Consider the following 17,086-nt stretch of genomic DNA (forward strand, 5'->3'; position numbering starts at 1 on the left):
CAAATACGAGTTTCCACACTTTTATAAAAAATGTTTCGTTCCCGTTTTCAACTGATATGGAATCTCACACCTTTCCATCCCCATCTCGACGAGTTTGCTATCGTCATTGCTGCATCTTTAACGAACTAAACTATCCTTTGCTTTCGATGAACTATGTTGTCACCCCTCCCAAGCCCGTCATTTTCCTATAATTTTAAAATGTGGTATGTAACTACTCGAATTTTAGCTATCAAATAATGAAAAGGGTAAAGACAACGAAAAGCATGTGAAATTACCAAAATAGGTCCAATCACAAATAAAGAAAGAAAAAAAAAAAGCTTATAATCGATCATAAATATTAGGGTAAAAATTTAAAAGTCGAGTAAAATTGATTAGGGTTAAAATTAAAAGGTTTAGTGTTTAAAATAATAAAAGTTTAAGATTAGAAGTAACTTTATTTTGATTAAATTATCTCCGAACTTTTAAATATGGGTTTATAATTTTTTATTTTTTTTTTTAATTTTCTATCTATGTGATAAATTTAAAAAATTTAAAAAATAAATTATATATTAAATATAAAATGAAAATTTACTTTTAATAAACTCTAAAATTTTATTTCGTGTGTTTTAATTTTAAACGATTAAAAGATAAAAAAATAAAAAATAAAAAAATAAAAAAAACAAAATTTAGAATTTAATTAAATATTTAAAATAAAAACTGAAAGGACCAAGAAAAACCATGTGGGGATGTCGTGTCTGAAACATGGTCCACATTTTTCGCTTAATGTTATTCCAAGGGCGAAATCATGGCCGTCGGTGGAGGGCGATCATGGGGAGAGAAGGGGGGCATATTCCAATGCGGTCGGTTGCAAGTTGGGCCCCAGCCGAACTTGATTTTTCTAATCATATGTCAGCATCAACGGCAGTCTCCGTCGTGGAGTTGGGCCTTTTTTGGGCCGGATGGGCCCACTTCAGGCCTAAATTAAAAGAAGTTAAAATGTCTCGACGCAGCTCAACACGTGTTCGAATTTATGAAATTCATACAATTTTATCTAATATTTTTACCTATCATCAATATTCACCACGGTATTTACAGAACTATTTTTACGGTTGTTGGGTAAATGTAATATTTAGGCACCGTTAAAGTTATCCTTATCCGACCGACCCTTGTTCTTCCTCCACAGTCTACACTTCCATTTTGATTCCCTGAAAATGGCTCCGACCACTTCTTCAACACGGCGGCTCACCCACCTCGCCGCCGTACCCTACCCTGGCAGAGGCCATATCAACGCCCTCATGAACCTCTGCAAGCTCCTCTCTCTCAAAAATTCCGGCGTTCTCATCTCCTTCATCGTCACCGACGAGTGGCGCACCTTCCTCGCCGCCGTTCCCAAACCCCAAAACATCCAATTCCTCACATTCCCGAACGTCATCCCCTCTGAGCTCGGCCGCGCCGACGACTTCCCCGGTTTCTTCCGATCAGTCAACACCGTAATGGAGGCTCCCGTTCAGAATCTACTCACCCACCTCCACCCGCCGCCGGTGGTTATCGTCGCCGATTCCTTCCTTACGTGGGCGACCCGGTTGGGTAACCGCCTCAATATTCCGGTGGCTTCATTCTGGCCCATGTCGGTTACAGTTCTCTCCATATATTACCATTTCGACCTTTTGAAGGAAAACGGCCATTTCCCAGCTGACCTCTCAGGTACTCCAAAATTAAATCACGACTCTGGACCGTACCATGATATTGACCTTAAGCTGGGCTCCCTAGACTCCTCTCCAACATAAAATCTCGGCTTTCCAACAATTCTCCCATCGAACAAAGTACACTATAAGCCTCTACTTAGACCTATATAGCCTTCGGTTCTTTTTTTTTAGAGCTCTCACTTTTGATCGACACGTAGGCAGTTTTTACTACACTTACACGCTCACACTTCTCTAGGTCTATTTTGCACATAAACTAGCAAATTTATTTTATTATTATTTATTTATTTATTATTATTATTATTTTTTACGAAAATGTGTTGTTTTTTTTGTTACTCAGAGCGTGGTGGAGAGATTGTCGATTACATTCCCGGAGTTTCCGAGACTCGTCTTTCCGATCTTCCCACTTTCTTCTCCGGCGATGGCCGGAAAGTCATCGATTTAACATTGGAAGCGGCGCGTTCTATTGACAAAGCCCAATTTCTCATCTCCACCTCTGTTTACGAGCTGGAATCCTCTGTAATCGATGTTTTGAAACAGAAATTTCCCTTCCCAGTTTACACGGTCGGGCCCTGTACACCATATTTCGAGCTTGGAACCTCGGCCCCAAACGGCGGCCGCGGCGGCACAAACAACTATCTCCGGTGGCTAGACTCCCAATCAGAAGGCTCTGTTCTGTACGTTTCGCAGGGGAGCTTTCTTTCAGTTTCGAGTGCCCAAATGGACGAGATCGTCGCTGGCGTGAAAGCCAGCGGAGTCCGGTTTTTATGGGTGGCGCGTCGGGACGACGGTCGGTTGAAAGGCGTGGATGAGGAAGCTGGGATGGTGGTTGAATGGTGCGAGCAATTGAGGGTTCTGTGCCACAGCGCCGTCGGGGGGTTTTGGACTCACGGCGGATGGAACTCGACTCTGGAAGGGGTTTTCGCCGGCGTTCCGATGCTGACATGGCCGATATTCTGCGACCAAGTTCCGAACAGTAAGAAGATTGTGGAGGACTGGAAAATTGGTGTCCGATTTGAAGCAGTTGGGGGTAGGAATTTGGTGACGAAAGTGGAGATTGCAGAGTTTGTGAAGAGATTTATGAACTCAGAGAGCGTTGAAGGAAGGGAGATGAGGAAAAATGTGATGAAATTCCGAGAGATTTGCCGGCGAGCGGCGGCGGAAGATGGTTCTTCCGATGCCAATATTGATGCATTTCTCAACCAGATTTCCCTCTTTATGATTTAATCTGATTATTTATTTTGTGGCAATTATAAATAATAATAATAATAATAATAAAGTACATCCGAAGAGCCTTTCACATGTTTTTCAATTTTTTATTGTTGAATTTATTTATTTTCCAATTTTCTGTTGAATTTATTTATTTTCCAATTTTCTTTCCATATATATTTTTAAAAAATATTCTAATTTCTTTCCATATATATATATATAAAGTGGAGATGGGTGGGACGTGTACGGGAGAATATAATCTCCATTGTCGCTACTATTTAGTTGATCACAAGGTAAAAAGAGCGATCGTTACTCACTTGAGCTTTGAGTACTCATGAGTGATCAAACTTAATTTCTTGAATGTTCAAACATGCAACTCTGATCCATTTGGGTTGTCGGGAATGTCATTGGAGCCACTGGTTGCTGCATCTGAAAGCTTAAGATCTCCGCATGTACTTCTGCTAGTTGCATTTCCAATTGGGACACTTCATTTTGCAGAAATGAGATTATTCCTACACATCCGTACACTGGATCTCGCATTCTAGCATTTGCTTCATATACTATACTACTCACAGTATCCGCTCTCTGATCAACTGAGACCTTCTAAATAAGATTAACACACCATTTACAATATGAATAAGCAATCATATAGTTAAAAACTAAAATGTTAGAAGTTCGAGTCAGACCTGCAACATTTTGCTGACGTTGCTGGCGCCGAAGATCTTATGAACAATGGCAAACTTGAGAGGGTCATTGGGAGGGAAATATGGGGCAAAAATGCAGTCCTTTGTGCAGCGCCGCCGTAGCAATTTGCAGGAGGCGCATGGCGATGAACTGGCTTCCATTAATACTACTACACAATAATCTTCTTTTATGCATCAAATTTCACTAACTCAGCTTGATTTCTTGTGGATTAAATCAATAGGTTTTCATGAAATAGAAAGAAGAAGAACGTAATTTGGTTTCGCTGTTCTTATTTAGGTAAGAACATTATCAAGTAATCTCATATATAAGATCGAATAAAAACGAAGTAAATAAAGCAAGAAAATAAGAAACTCATTGAAAGCATGAGCTTGACTAATGAACACCTAGGAAAATAGGAATGAAAGAACACGCTTAGAGCGTCAAAAATATTAACTTAATCAATCACATTTTTTTCGATTTGAGTTGAGCCACATAAAAGACATTGAAATCGTCTTTTTGAAGCTCTACACTTCTAAAACGGACATACAAACGGGTTTGTTAATAAAATATTGACATGCTTACGTATTAGAACATGTTTCAAATTTCAAACAATACATTCTAGGGAGAAGAAAAAACTCGACAATCAAGACCGTGTAGCTTCGAAAGACTTACAAAACCACATGGCCAGTTCATACGTTTGATAATTATTTGATTTTTTGTTTAGGGCGATAATAGCTGAAATAGAAGCAGTTTCTAGCAGAAACCCAGAAATCGAGTTGTTGGAACTAACTGATAGTTGAATTCCTAGATCCAATGGCTAATGATCTGAACAAAATCTTGTCAATTATATAGTGAGAGCAGAGAAAATTGGGGCCATGTGATAATGTAAATGGGGATCTGTGTTCTTGTTAGACAATTATAACAAGAGGGTTCTTCAGTTCATGCGAGTTTCTCTAACCTCAAAAAGCATTAGACAAAGTTAGCATCATGTTCTAGATATACATGGAAAATATACTTACTTTTCCCGACTCGAATCGGAACCAAAATGGAGAAAGGAAGCATACCACGAAATCTGGAGGTAGGAGAGCCGTCTCCTCATTTGAAGATAACGGTTGATCCCGGAAAACGACTCATTTCTTAGATCTCGAAGCTGTGATACAGCGTACAGGAAAGTCACATTTGGTCTATTGGTGGTAAACCAGTTGAGATAGCCAAAAGAGTGCTGATAATGATATTGTCTTCAGAAGAGAGGAAGCATCAAGTGAATGAGAATTCGAAGTTCGAATTTGAACAGGAAATCTGCAGTTACTGTTCGATGGATCGACCGTTGTGATCAGGGCCAACCCTCCGAAGTCACAACTGTCTGCTCTTTGATCATTCTGCTGATAGTAGCTATTGAATGCATAAGAAATATTACCAGGCCAAACAATATCAGAGCAAGATGCACCCGAAACGAGCGCAGTGCAGTCAGCGACCGAACATGCCTCTAAAGCACTGGCACTTGCATTAGATAAATCTTTGTTGTTGTTGAGAACACACCATTTGGGGGAGAGGTACTCAACATTTTGGGCGTTCACAAGGCTTTTTGTGCCCTGACCGAAGTTTAGATGGTACTTAGCTTGACCATCAAAAGTGAACACTCCCCAGTGTCTCTCAAATGGCCCAGTGGATATATTTCTCTGATCTTCGTCTAATAGGCTTAAGATATAAGTCTCGAGTGGTGGACGACGAGGTCGTAGGGGGGTTCCTGATCTGCTGTGGATGAAATCCATCAAGCCTTTCATAAACATTTCAGCTGTTGATGAGTTAGCATTCCCTGCTCCATCAGTAGGCCATCCAATCTGTGCCACAACTATATCAACCATCGAAAACCCGATCTTCGATAAAGCTGCAACTAAGGTATCATAGCTTAACTCAAAGGTGTTTTTGTAAGTTCTATGGCTATCGTTATGGGGGCGTGCTGTTTCCTTGAAGAGGGTAAAGTCGAGAGAAATATTCTTGTTTTGACGCAGACTTAAGTATGGGGAAATGGCTGCAAAGAAAGGTGATCGATGCTTGGTAAGAAATGTCAGGAGCTGGATCATTGTTTTGTTCAATTCAGGTCGGAAGTGTCCCTTCGAAGGAAGGCCAGATTCAGACAGAAACGCGTCGTAACTGCACGGGACTACAACTTTTATCCTACTCTCCAAGTTTACTTTGGCTATAGCTCCCTGGATGTTGGCGACTGCTCCCATGACATACGGATAATACTGATCCCCATAAGTTTCAAGAAATGGTTCATCTCCAACTGCTATGTATCTGCAAACATCATAGCAAGCAGAAGAGAGAAAATGATACACATTCCAATCGAAAGGATATTAAAAAGTTCGTAGCTTCGTAGCTTTAGAGAGAGACAGATAAATCATTTGCTGATATGATATTGATCACCAATCTAAGACCTAAATTTATCCAAAAATTTCTTAGTTATCACTTAGCTGAGTAGAACTGACCGAATGTTAGAAGGTTAATGAGATGTTAGCTCAATCAATCTAAAAAAGCAAGCAATTGATTGCTCTAACCTCAAAAGTGAGAGGGTAACATTTGACATTCATGACAACAACAAGAACTCAAGAACTAACTCAAGAATTGTATTGTTCTCTTTGGGATTTTCCTCTTCGACTTCCCCTCAAGGTTTTAAAATGCGTCTTTTAGGGAGAGGTTTGCACGCCCTTATAAGTAATGCTTCGTTTTCCTCTCAAACTGATGTGAGATCTCACAATCCACCCCCATTGGGGGCTAGCGTCCTCGCTGTACACCGCCCAATACTTGGTTATGATATCATTTGTAATTGTCCAAGCTCATCGCTAGTAGATATTGTCTACTTTGGCCCGTTACATATCACTGTCAGTCTCACAGTTTTAAACGCATCTACTAGGGAGAGGTTTCTACACCCTTATAAGGAATGTTTCGTTTTTCTCTCCAACCGATGTGGGACCTCACCGCTAGTAGATATTTTCCTCTTTGGGCTTTTCTTTTTGGGCTTCTCCTCGAGGTTTTAAAACATCTCCTAGAGACAGGTTTCTACACCCTTATAAGGAATGCTTCATTTTTCTCTCCAACCATTGTGGGACCTCACAAACTGTGTCCTAAAAACCTTCTAAGAGAGGAAAAAAATGGGAAACAGTCAGTATTTCCTCTCTCCGAACAAGCAACAAGCCCCCCAAAATGTACCCTCAAACTCTATCTCACTAGAAAAATGGCGTGGTATGTCCATTTCCTGGCATTTCACTAGAACAAGCAACAAGCCATTTTTGGGGGCTGGACAGTCCATTTCCTGGCATCTCACTAGAAAAATGGCGTGGAATACATTGTCTAATTTAGCGATGCACCCACCACAAAACAGAGTATAACCAGAAGAAAACTCCCACCCACCCCCCAGCATGTGAAATTATGGATAATTACACAGGGAACATCAACAACATTATTGAAATTGCTCGAGACACTCTTTCTCAATTTAGGGTTAAGAATTTATTTCTTAGTTCAAGATCTCTCGCTGAATTGAATTGGAGATATAGAAGACTTGTTCTTCCCATCATGAACATGGGCCAATATTATGTACTTCGGTTTGGTAGCCATTAATTTCCTAAGCTATTAGGCTATTGCCGATATCTACCGTCATTGATTGTGCAACCTTTGAAATAGGACATATAAATTGTAGGAGAAAATTAAACAAACAGACACGAACACTGTTCGTAATAAATTCAGTCTTCAATCGAAGCGTTGTTAATAGCCATTCGAGCTAATGCTCAATACGGAATGAATTCATCAGAATGAAACAAATCTACATGCTCAAACTTCAAAGAAACCTAAATCAGAATGAACCAGATGATCAAGAGCAAGAGATAGAGTTAAAAACCGTACTCGATTCGAACACCGCCTGCGCCGCTGGAGAGATACCTAGTGACATTATCGTGAACCCAACTTTCGGCAGCTTTTCTGGAAGAGTTTAAGATTTTGAGCATGAGATTGGGAATGCCGACGGTGACTTGAACATTGGAGCCAGATAAGGCCTGAAGAACGAGGGGATTGGGATCGAGAAGCTTGATTTTGGTGATGTTGTTGGAGTTCAATAGGTCCACAACCTTGACCGGGGGAAGAGGGTGGGACGCCGCCGTGCCCCAGTTGAATCCGACGGCTGAGGCCGGAGAAAAGCTTAGGGCGGAAAGATTAATGAAGAAGAAGAAGAAGAAAATGAGGCAAAGATTCGGAGGCATTACTGAAGAGAGAGAGAGACAGAGAAATGTAGAATGTCGGAGAGGGAAAAGGGTTTTTGATGGGTTTTTAAAAGTGAACAGATTTTTATTTTTATTTTTATTTTTTTGGAGAATTTTAGGATTTTTTTTATGGAGAATTTTAGGATTTTTTTTTATTAATTATAAATCAAACCATCAACTTTAAAAAAATTGCAAACTCAACCCAAATATTTTGAGAACTAAATTCCTGACCCCTAATTTTTGTTACATTTTCAAACATTAAATTATTTTTTATAAAATTTATATTCTTAGAACAAATGTCAAAATATACTTGATTAATTAAATTAAAAAATATATAATATAGGTATAAAATAAAATTTTAAACCGTTTCCTAGACCCAAAACTCTTCGTATTTATGAAAATGACCCGAGTGAACTCGTAAAAAATATTTACATTAAAAAATTATATATAAATTTCATTAATTCTCCAATTAAATATTATTTTAATAGTATTTTTTTTCGTATTTAATTGAGAAATTTAAGCGGTATATATTTTTATATATCATGTCAATTACCGTTTTAGGCTCATTGTGTAAATGGGCCTTGATGGCTAGAGAGTGAACCTAAAGGCCCAATTTTAAGATAGTGGGCCTCGATGTCGGGATAATGGGCCTAAGGGCCCAATTGAAGAAAGCGCGCGACCGCAAAAGTTTGGAATGAGACAGGTAAAATTATCAATTCGTTTCTGTCAAAATATACAAAGCCCTAATTTCTAGAACCCTAAGGACCCGCCAATGCTACCGCCAAAATTATCTACTGATTTCGTTTTCTTCTTCTTCGTCTTCACCTTCGCTCGACCAATTTAGCAGTCCCAGAAATTCAGTTTCGCCGTTTCGTTTGCCCAATTGGCCGTTTGGATGAAGATAGGGTTCAGTCGATCTCCCATTTTGTTGGAAATTGGATTGGTTTATGACTGAACTCCGAACTGATTGTTCTCTCGTTGGAGAGTTTGAATTCCCTTATGTTTGTTGTAGTTAAGTCGATTTCCATATTAGCAACTCGGTTATTTTAAGAATTTTCTGCAAATTTTCAACTTGGGGTTCGTATTTCAATGGCCACCGAGGCGACCGAAGCCTCGGCTAAGTTGAAGAGTCCGGATTTTCGCCCGGTACCGTCGCCTCCAGATTTCCATCCCGAGATTCTGGTCTCAGCTCATGATGGTCTTCGGTTCTGGCAGTTCATGATTGCTGGTTCAATCGCTGGGTCTGTTGAGCATATGGCTATGTTTCCGGTTGATACAGTCAAGACCCATATGCAAGCCCTTGGCTCTTGTCCAATTAAATCTGTTGGAGTTCGACAAGCGCTTCGGTCAATTTTGAAGACAGAGGGACCTGCTGGTTTTTATCGTGGTATTGGTGCTATGGGTCTTGGAGCTGGACCTGCACATGCTGTGTATTTTACAGTCTACGAGGATTGTAAGAAGTTTTTCTCTGGTGGGGATCCTAATAATTCTGTTGCCCACGCTGCTTCTGGCGTCTGTGCAACGGTGGCGAGTGACGCTGTTTTTACACCGATGGATATGGTTAAACAGAGGCTGCAGCTGAGTAATAGTCCCTACAAGGGGGTTTTGGATTGTGTCACAAGGGTCCTCAGAGACGAGGGGTTTAAAGCATTTTACGCATCATATAGAACTACAGTGTTAATGAATGCTCCATTTACTGCTGTGCATTTTGCTACTTATGAAGCTGCAAAGAGAGGTTTGCTGGAGGTTTCGCCAGAGATTGTAAATAATGAACAGTGGATCGTTCATGCGACGGCAGGAGCTGCTGCTGGAGCCTCAGCTGCATTTGTTACAACGCCGCTTGATGTGGTTAAGACTCAACTACAATGTCAGGTACCCCATTTAATAGTTTGGTCGTAGACTCTGCAAATTTTGTCCAGATTCCCCTTTTCCTATTTGCCGGAAGATTTTAACCATAAGTGTAGATCCCCATGGTTGGGGGAGAGAAACGAAGCATAATTTATAAGGGTGTGAGAACCTCCCCTAGCAGTGTTTATAGGGAAAGCCTAAAGAGACAATATCTACTAGCGGTGAGCTTAAACTATTACAAATGACATCAAAGTCAGACACGGGGCGATGTGCCAGCAAGGAGTTTTAAGTCCCGAAGGGGGTGGACATGAGGCGGTGTGCCAGCAAGGCTGCTGAGTCCCGAAGGGGGTGGATTGGGGTCCCACATCGATTAGAGAAGGGAACGAGTGCTAGCGTGGACGTTGGGCCTCGAAGAGGTGGATTGTGAAATCCACGTCGATTGGAGAGGAGAACAAAGCATTCTTTACAAGGGTGTGGAAACTTCTTCCTAGCATATGCATTTTAAAAATCTTGAGGAGAAGTCTGACAATATTTGTTAGCGGTAAGAGAATGTATTTTTAGAGGTAGATTAAGGTCATTTTTTGGGGTGCTTTTGTCATGCCAAAAGAACTTTCTACTTGAAAATTTAAATTTCCAAAGCACTTGTTGGGCCAAGGTTCTTTGAGTGATTGGCCGAGAAACGATAAGTACTAGTACCTAGCATCAAAATGTTCTGTCATTAAGCATTTTTTTACCAGTGCTTATAATTAGAGACCCCTAAGTGGAGGCCTCATTGGCTGAGGCTCGCAGTCTCTTAACACGTACCTAAGATTGCTGGTTCAAATCTGCAAGTGAACTTATTAAGGAAAAACTTTGGTGTCTCCAATGTCTGCACAAGGGGCAGGTGCGAATTTTGAAAAGAGAAGTGCTTGTAATTAGAATACTTCTGCTCTTATTCCGGAAGCTCTACCTAACAACATTCTAAAGCTAAGAATGGTTATGTTCTTAGGGGGCAAAGGCAAGAGAAGAAAAAACATGACGTAATTGCAACGAAGCATTCCTTATAAGGGTGTGGAAATTTCTCCCTAGAAGACGCGTTTTAGAAACATTGAGGAGAAGTCCGAAAGCAAAAGCCTAAAGAAGACAATATTTGCTAGCAGTGGGCTTGGAGTGTTACAACCTAAGACCCCAAAAGGAACGGGAAAATGCCAGAAAAAGTTCATAACTAAAAGTTAAAATTATATCAGCTAACATGGTTTGAAAGAATAGCGTTGAAGGACCAGAGAGTAACTGAGAGTTGATAATTGTTGACGGAGAATGGGGGAGGAAAATTATGCCATGCCCTTTTTCTTTAAACTCTTTTTCCAGAGTTCTCCTATTTATGCAATCATAATTATTTGAATATCAAATTATTCCTGAACAAGGACGGGTCAGGGATGGATAGCAGAATCCATTTCCGAACCCAAGATCATCGTCTTACTGGTCTATATAAATCTGTGAAGGTTTTGTTCACAGAAATTGACTGTGTACTATGTGTTCTGTGAATTAAACAACAATCATTATCTCAATTTGTTTAGTCCATACCTACCACCTTCTTCTGGTGTTAAACATCCAAGAGTTTGTCAATTTTGTATGTGTTAGTTTATCTTTTGATGGACCCTGCTTGGTTGGATATCTCTCTCTTAGGAATCTTTCGGTTCACCTTTCTTATGGAACAAGTGAAGTCTTTTGATAGTCTGGTCTTCTCTAATCCCTATATCTAGGACGTTTTGATAACTAATCATGCTTCGTTCGCACCCCCAAAAGGATTTCTTCTTTTCCTTGGAATATTATAGGATGTACCTGTCTACTTTGTTCATCACGAAAAAATCGAAAAGTACTAAAAATATAGTGAACTCTGCTACAGGTTACATGTGAATTGAAAGGAGAACAGACGATATAGATTTTTTTAGTTTTTTAGTGATAAGAAATGTATGAACTGTATAATTTAAGTTCTTGTTATATTGATATGGCAGCACGATATGAATGCTTCATGAACATGTAAAGGATGCATGATCAACTGAAGTATGCATAAAAATGGAATGTGTTAAGGATTGTACGATGCTTATGGAGCAGAAGCAGGCTCAATTTCACATGCTAATTTACCTGCTACTAGCGCTAGATTCATAGCCTAACCTTAAATTCACATTTGTGGATCCCCAGGGTGTATGTGGCTGCGATAGATTCAAAAGCGGGTCGATAGAAGACGTCGTTAGGACAATACTCAAGAAGGACGGATATCGAGGGCTTATGAGGGGATGGGTTCCAAGGATGCTCTTTCACGCTCCGGCTGCTGCTATTTGCTGGTCGACATACGAAGCGATAAAATCTCTGTTCCAAGAGCTCAATGGCAGCAGTGACGAAATGACATGAAAATAGGAAGCAGAGAGGAGCGGGTCATATTCGTTCTTCTTTTACTCTTATCCCTTTTTTCCCTGCTATTGCAACAAAGACGCCTTTTTTGTTGGAGCTGCGTAGAATTTTGCAGGAGGGATTGTCTCAAAGGGCGAATGCTACCACTTATAGTCAAAGGAGTACGTATCAAATTCAGCTTATAATTTGTATTCTACACGTTGCTGATGGTTCTAGTAATGTCGTATATAAATTTTTTCATCTGTTTCTTTCTTTGTTTTGATGGTTCTGCTGGCTTTAGACTTGTTTTATTTAGAGTCGCCCTGTGCTATATTAGATTCTTGCTAGTTGAGAACTCTCAACTTTTCAAAAATGTAACCACACAACTCCACGGCTAATAAATATTATCAGTTTTGGTTTTGTTGCGTATCGTCGTTAGTCTCACAGTTTAAAAATGCGAATATTAGAGAGGTTTCCACTCCAACCGATGTGGGATCTCATAATCCACCTCTTTGGAGGTCGGCGTTTTTTGTTGGCACATTGCTCAGTGTCCAGATCTAATACCATTTGTAACATTATGAGTTCACTGCTAATAGATATTATTAGTTTTGGTTCGTTACGTAGCGTTGTTAGTCCCACGGTTTAAAAATGCAATTATTAGAGAGGTTTCTACTCTTCAACCGATGTGGGATCTCATAATCCACCTCCTTGGAGGCTAGTGTTTTTTTGTTGCCATACTGTTTTGTAACATTACAAGTTCACTGCTAATAGATATTATCAATTTTGGTTCGTTACATATCGTCGTTAGCCTCACGGTTTAAAAATGTAATTATTAGAGAAGTTTCCACTCACAACCGATGTGGGATCTTATAATCCACTTCTTTGGGGGGTCAGCGTTTTTTGTTGGCACACTGCTCGATGTCTGGATCTGATACCATTTGTAACATTACAAGTTGATTGCTAACAGATATTGTCCATTTTGTTACAAGTTCATTACTAAAAGATATTGTCCATTTTGTTACAAATTCAATGCTAACCGATATTGTCCATTTTGTTACAAGTTCATTGCTTACAGATATTGTCCATCTTGTTACAAGTTCACTGCTAACGGATATTATTCATTTTTGCTTGTCATGTGTTGTCAGTCTTATTTTAAAATGTCTATATTTTAAAATGTTTTTTTACTTCCTCTAATTAAGATGGGTTACAAAATGTTCCTCTAAAAGGGTATGTAATATTTAATATTATTAGTTGAGTAAGTATAATTAATGTAAAGATTATTAAGTAATGATGATAGTTTTGACTAATTAATCAGATTCCAAAAAGCGTAACTCTCCATTAACGCATTAATGTTGGGTTAGTGAAGAGCATTCAATTGAAATTTGGTGCCCAAAAAGTCCTTTGACCCTCCATAAAGTTTATTCCCTTAATAAATATATTAATTTATATATTTTCCTTCCATCCGACGGCCACCATCCAATCTCCCCATCTCCAACGGCCCACATTCCTCAAGATCGTAGTCGGCAAGCGTATTTAATATTTATTTCTTTTTTAATTATTATTAATTCAATTGATTTAACTAACTGCCTAAAATTATTTGTTTTTCTTCTTATAAAAATGCCTCTCTTTGTTCCTTTTCTTCCATGGCTTTCCGGGTTTCGCCTCGCCCGCCGACATGGTGCTCCGGCAGCCGGCAGTAGCACGGGAGAATCCGTCAAGCTCAGGAGGGATAGCGCCGTCGAATAAAACACCACCGGAATGTTCATTTCCGCCGCCGCTTGCCGGCGCTATCTATCCTGAGTTTCATGGCTTCTTCTTGCTTTTTACAGCTCGGTTTTCGACAGGTATTTTTTTTTTTTATCTTTCTTTTCCATGGCTGTAAAAAATATACGGTGAAATTTTTTTTACAAAAAGATTTAATTCACGCCATTAGAGGACACGTGTACGGTCGGATGGAGAGGAGTGGAATGGAAATTAATTATGAATAATAAACTATATCTGTCGAGTTATTTTTAAAAAATATTATACGTTATGAATATAAATTAATTGATTTTAAATTTCACAAGTAATTTTAATTAAATAATTAACTGTTTTATTAAAAATAAACAAAGATTTATATTGAATTATAGCACCCAAAGTTTTCTTGAATTAGTTTTAATGAATAATTAATTAATGGATCTAATATATTTACTTAGTGTATTTGTGAGAATTAGTTATATTAATATTTTTTTAATAATTTAAATAGAAATGAAGTATTTAATACATTATTTTAATTTATTTTATTATAGTTTTGTCAATTATTAATTCAATAAAATATGTTTTGAAAAGTTAAGTCAATTGGATAACATTAACAATTATAATATTAAACATATAAAGAAAGTAATAAAAGCAATTTTTTGTTTGATAACATTTAATAATATAATTTTTTATTTTTATTTTATAAATTAAATTAAAACTTAGTTCTTCAATTTTTTAAACATATCCAATAAAAATAAATAAATTAAATAATCTATTTAACGAAATATGTGCTTAAAAAATTGAATCATTCTAATTTATTGAATATAAAATTAAAATTTTATGACGCAATAAACAATTTAAAAAATTTAAATTTAAATTTGTAATTTCATATTATTATAATTATTAATTTAATATGAAATCGATTTACCCATTGTACCCTTCATATTTTGATGGGCCCTCCCTATTAATGGGTCGTGCTGGGCCCATTACACGCTTCCCAGTTGATGGGCCTGGGCCTGCGGAGCCCCGATTTCCTCTTTTTCCCGGACCTTGTTTTAACTAGTTAATTGTTTATATTTTTATTTACTTTTTATAATAAAAATGTTTAAATGGTTTTAATTTCTTATTATTTAATTAAATAAAAAATAATAGTAGTAGTTTCAATGTAAATTTATATATAATTTTAATATACTTACCATTTTTAATTAAAAATAATTGAAATAATAATAATAATAATAATTTCATTATTTTTTAAACTAAAATTTATAAATATATTTTTAACGTATAATAGTAATTTGCCTAATAAAAATTTATTATTATTATTTTTTCTATGATTTTTATTCGAAACAGAAAATTAAAGTCACCAATATATTTTTAGTATAAATAGCCAAAAATATAATAAGAGCGGTAATCAGTGTTAGTGTTCGCCTGTTAACTCCACGGTGGATTTGGTTCTCGGAATGTCGTCGGCGTAAAATTCCTGCATAAGTTTGGACTGTCGCCGGTGTTGAGAACGGTGAACATTCACCGGAAGTCCATCGACTCGCATTACGCCTTTCCTCTTCTTCTCCGGGTGGTAGGGTTGGAACTCTCTCTCTCTTTCGCTCATTTCTGATTCGTTGTCACAGTGTACATTACGATCGAGTTGATACCGTCATTCGAAACAGTGCTTTTAACCAATTTCGTAGGGCTGGAATTAAGGATCATGCGAAACGTAGGGTTTTTTCTTTCTACAACTCGTCTAATGCGATTTTGTACTGTATTAGTTCTGATGTGAATTCTTCACCTGTTTCATCGCGCTCTCTAAATTTCAATCGCTTCGTTTTCTCATACAAGGATCTGAGTGTCCGTTTGTAGCTAGCAATGGATGATGATGCTACAAATTCATTCCGACGCATGTCGAGTCGCACTCGGAAGGTTGCTCCTAAGATGGTTGCTGCCCTAGCGAGCAGCGACAATCGTTCTCAGGTTTGTCGAACTAGATTTTGCTTCTTTTTTGTGAGTTATTTGTGGTATAATTGATTAACAAGAGCCTGAACTCTACCTACAATCTAAGTTTTAGTATTGGATTTTCTGCTCTTCCAGGCTGCCCTTGCTCGTCTCGAGGCGTTGGAAAATGACAACGCTGGACTGGAATTGATCGAAAACATTGACGACGAGGATGCTTCTCTCGATGATGACGAACAAGGTTAATACGATGTTATTCATTCATATATTTTCCGCCTTGGCATTTATTTTTCTAGTACGGTGTTTTCTTCAATTACATCTATCAAATGTTAGGCATCTAATATTTTCCCATTCCTTTCTGTACTGCTTATTTTCCCGATTCCATCAGTTAATCTAACGTGTAAGTAAGTCAGCATGGTCAGTGACCGCTTTCTTCACTCCCGAGTGGCATTGCTTTTGGTAGTTCGATTCTTGTTATTTATAATTCCAGATATTGCTTAGGCTTTAGACTGTAGTGTATGCTCGAGAAATTTTCATTTTCTCCATCTTTAGAATGGCTATATTTCTGTTATGTATTGGTAGATGGCCATTAACGAAATTCAGATATTGCTTTGGCTTTGGAATTTTAGTACTCGTTAATTGTCCAAGTACTTGCAATGGTACTTGAATTACTAATCAGTCACCGAGGGTGAGATATTCTAGGCTCATTCATGTGGATTTTTCTAGGGATCTTACAATTCCCGACTGTTGGGACGATAATGGAGAGGGATGGAATCTGCATTTAATAATAATGCAGCTCTTCGAACTAGAATTTGGTGGTTGAGTCAACTTACTTCCTTGCTACAAATTGTTGCCGATCTAATTAGCTAGAGGATAGGTGGAGAAGTAATTTAAAAGACTGGTGATATGATTCTCTTAAGTCTTGGACAAGTTCTGCTGATAGCCGGTTTTCTTATTAGTTTGAACTGGTGGCTTTTGTGTACGAGTGGTGCTGAAAAGACCGAGATCATGTTTTTCTTAGCGGTGGGAAGCTTATAAATGTGGAACGGGAGTGTGTTTGAGTTGGTGTCTTTCTCAAAATTCCTAGGACAATATCACGAAGTCAGCTGTTGCATAGTCGCGTATGTTGGTGAAGAGCCAAGTTGGTGTGGGCTAATTGTCGTCGACCTTGGGAAGGAATAAAAAAGCCATAGGATTTCCATTGGGAAGTGTCGCGATTTTAAGAGATTTGAGATTTCATCATTTTCTTGGTATCATCTTGGTGATCTCATTTCCACTTATTTGGAACTCTTCTTCCTTTTTTTTTTTTTTTTTTTTTTTTTTTTTTTTTTTTTTTTTTTTTTTTTTTTTTTTTTT

At 38.2% G+C, this 17,086-nt stretch overlaps 5 protein-coding genes across 12 annotated transcripts in view; 3 read left to right on the forward strand and 2 right to left on the reverse strand.

The window, feature by feature from the left end:
- The first annotated feature begins 1,138 nt into the window (after positions 1–1,138).
- Positions 1,139–2,959, forward strand: LOC111448715 (UDP-glycosyltransferase 87A1-like). The gene is made up of 2 exons (XM_023088426.1): positions 1,139–1,683; positions 2,023–2,959. Exons 1-2 carry the CDS (start codon positions 1,191–1,193, stop codon positions 2,907–2,909), a joined length of 1,380 nt encoding a protein of 459 aa, XP_022944194.1. The 5' UTR covers positions 1,139–1,190; the 3' UTR covers positions 2,910–2,959.
- Positions 2,960–3,182: 223 nt separating this feature from the next.
- LOC111449031 (LOB domain-containing protein 12-like) lies at positions 3,183–4,729 on the reverse strand. Of its 4 annotated transcripts, none has more exons than XM_023088858.1 (3): positions 4,640–4,729; positions 3,578–3,796; positions 3,183–3,491 (listed from the first exon to the last, which is right to left on the reverse strand). In XM_023088858.1, the coding sequence occupies exons 2-3, from the start codon at positions 3,734–3,736 to the stop codon at positions 3,240–3,242; spliced, it is 411 nt and encodes a 136-aa protein (XP_022944626.1). In that variant the 5' UTR covers positions 3,737–3,796; positions 4,640–4,729; the 3' UTR covers positions 3,183–3,239. The 4 variants fall into 4 exon arrangements, with proteins under 4 accessions (XP_022944626.1, XP_022944623.1, XP_022944624.1 ...); XM_023088855.1 differs by having other exon boundaries at positions 3,183–3,494; XM_023088856.1 differs by having other exon boundaries at positions 3,183–3,494; positions 3,578–3,759; positions 4,640–4,723.
- LOC111449030 (glucan endo-1,3-beta-glucosidase 9) lies at positions 4,425–7,869 on the reverse strand. Its single transcript, XM_023088854.1, has 2 exons — positions 7,476–7,869; positions 4,425–5,873 (listed from the first exon to the last, which is right to left on the reverse strand). Exons 1-2 carry the CDS (start codon positions 7,826–7,828, stop codon positions 4,760–4,762), a joined length of 1,467 nt encoding a protein of 488 aa, XP_022944622.1. The 5' UTR covers positions 7,829–7,869; the 3' UTR covers positions 4,425–4,759.
- A 696-nt stretch (positions 7,870–8,565) lies between these two features.
- Positions 8,566–12,393, forward strand: LOC111448348 (mitoferrin-like). The gene is made up of 2 exons (XM_023087874.1): positions 8,566–9,700; positions 11,858–12,393. Exons 1-2 carry the CDS (start codon positions 8,918–8,920, stop codon positions 12,065–12,067), a joined length of 993 nt encoding a protein of 330 aa, XP_022943642.1. The 5' UTR covers positions 8,566–8,917; the 3' UTR covers positions 12,068–12,393.
- A 2,791-nt stretch (positions 12,394–15,184) lies between these two features.
- Positions 15,185–17,086, forward strand: part of LOC111448349 (SWR1 complex subunit 6) — a 3,257-nt gene continuing 1,355 nt past the window's right edge. For 2 of the 5 annotated variants that reach the window (XM_023087875.1, XM_023087876.1), the window contains exons 1-2: positions 15,641–15,751; positions 15,869–15,971. In XM_023087875.1, the coding sequence (XP_022943643.1) occupies positions 15,647–15,751; positions 15,869–15,971 (208 nt within the window). In that variant the 5' untranslated portion in view covers positions 15,641–15,646. Of the gene's footprint in view, positions 15,360–15,619; positions 15,752–15,868; positions 15,972–17,086 lie in introns of those variants that run through there. The other 3 variants (XM_023087877.1, XM_023087880.1, XM_023087879.1) reach the window with 3 other exon arrangements.

The sequence above is a fragment of the Cucurbita moschata genome, unplaced genomic scaffold, assembly GCF_002738365.1.
Source record: "Cucurbita moschata cultivar Rifu unplaced genomic scaffold, Cmos_1.0 Cmo_Scf00010, whole genome shotgun sequence".
Taxonomy (NCBI): domain Eukaryota; kingdom Viridiplantae; phylum Streptophyta; class Magnoliopsida; order Cucurbitales; family Cucurbitaceae; genus Cucurbita; species Cucurbita moschata.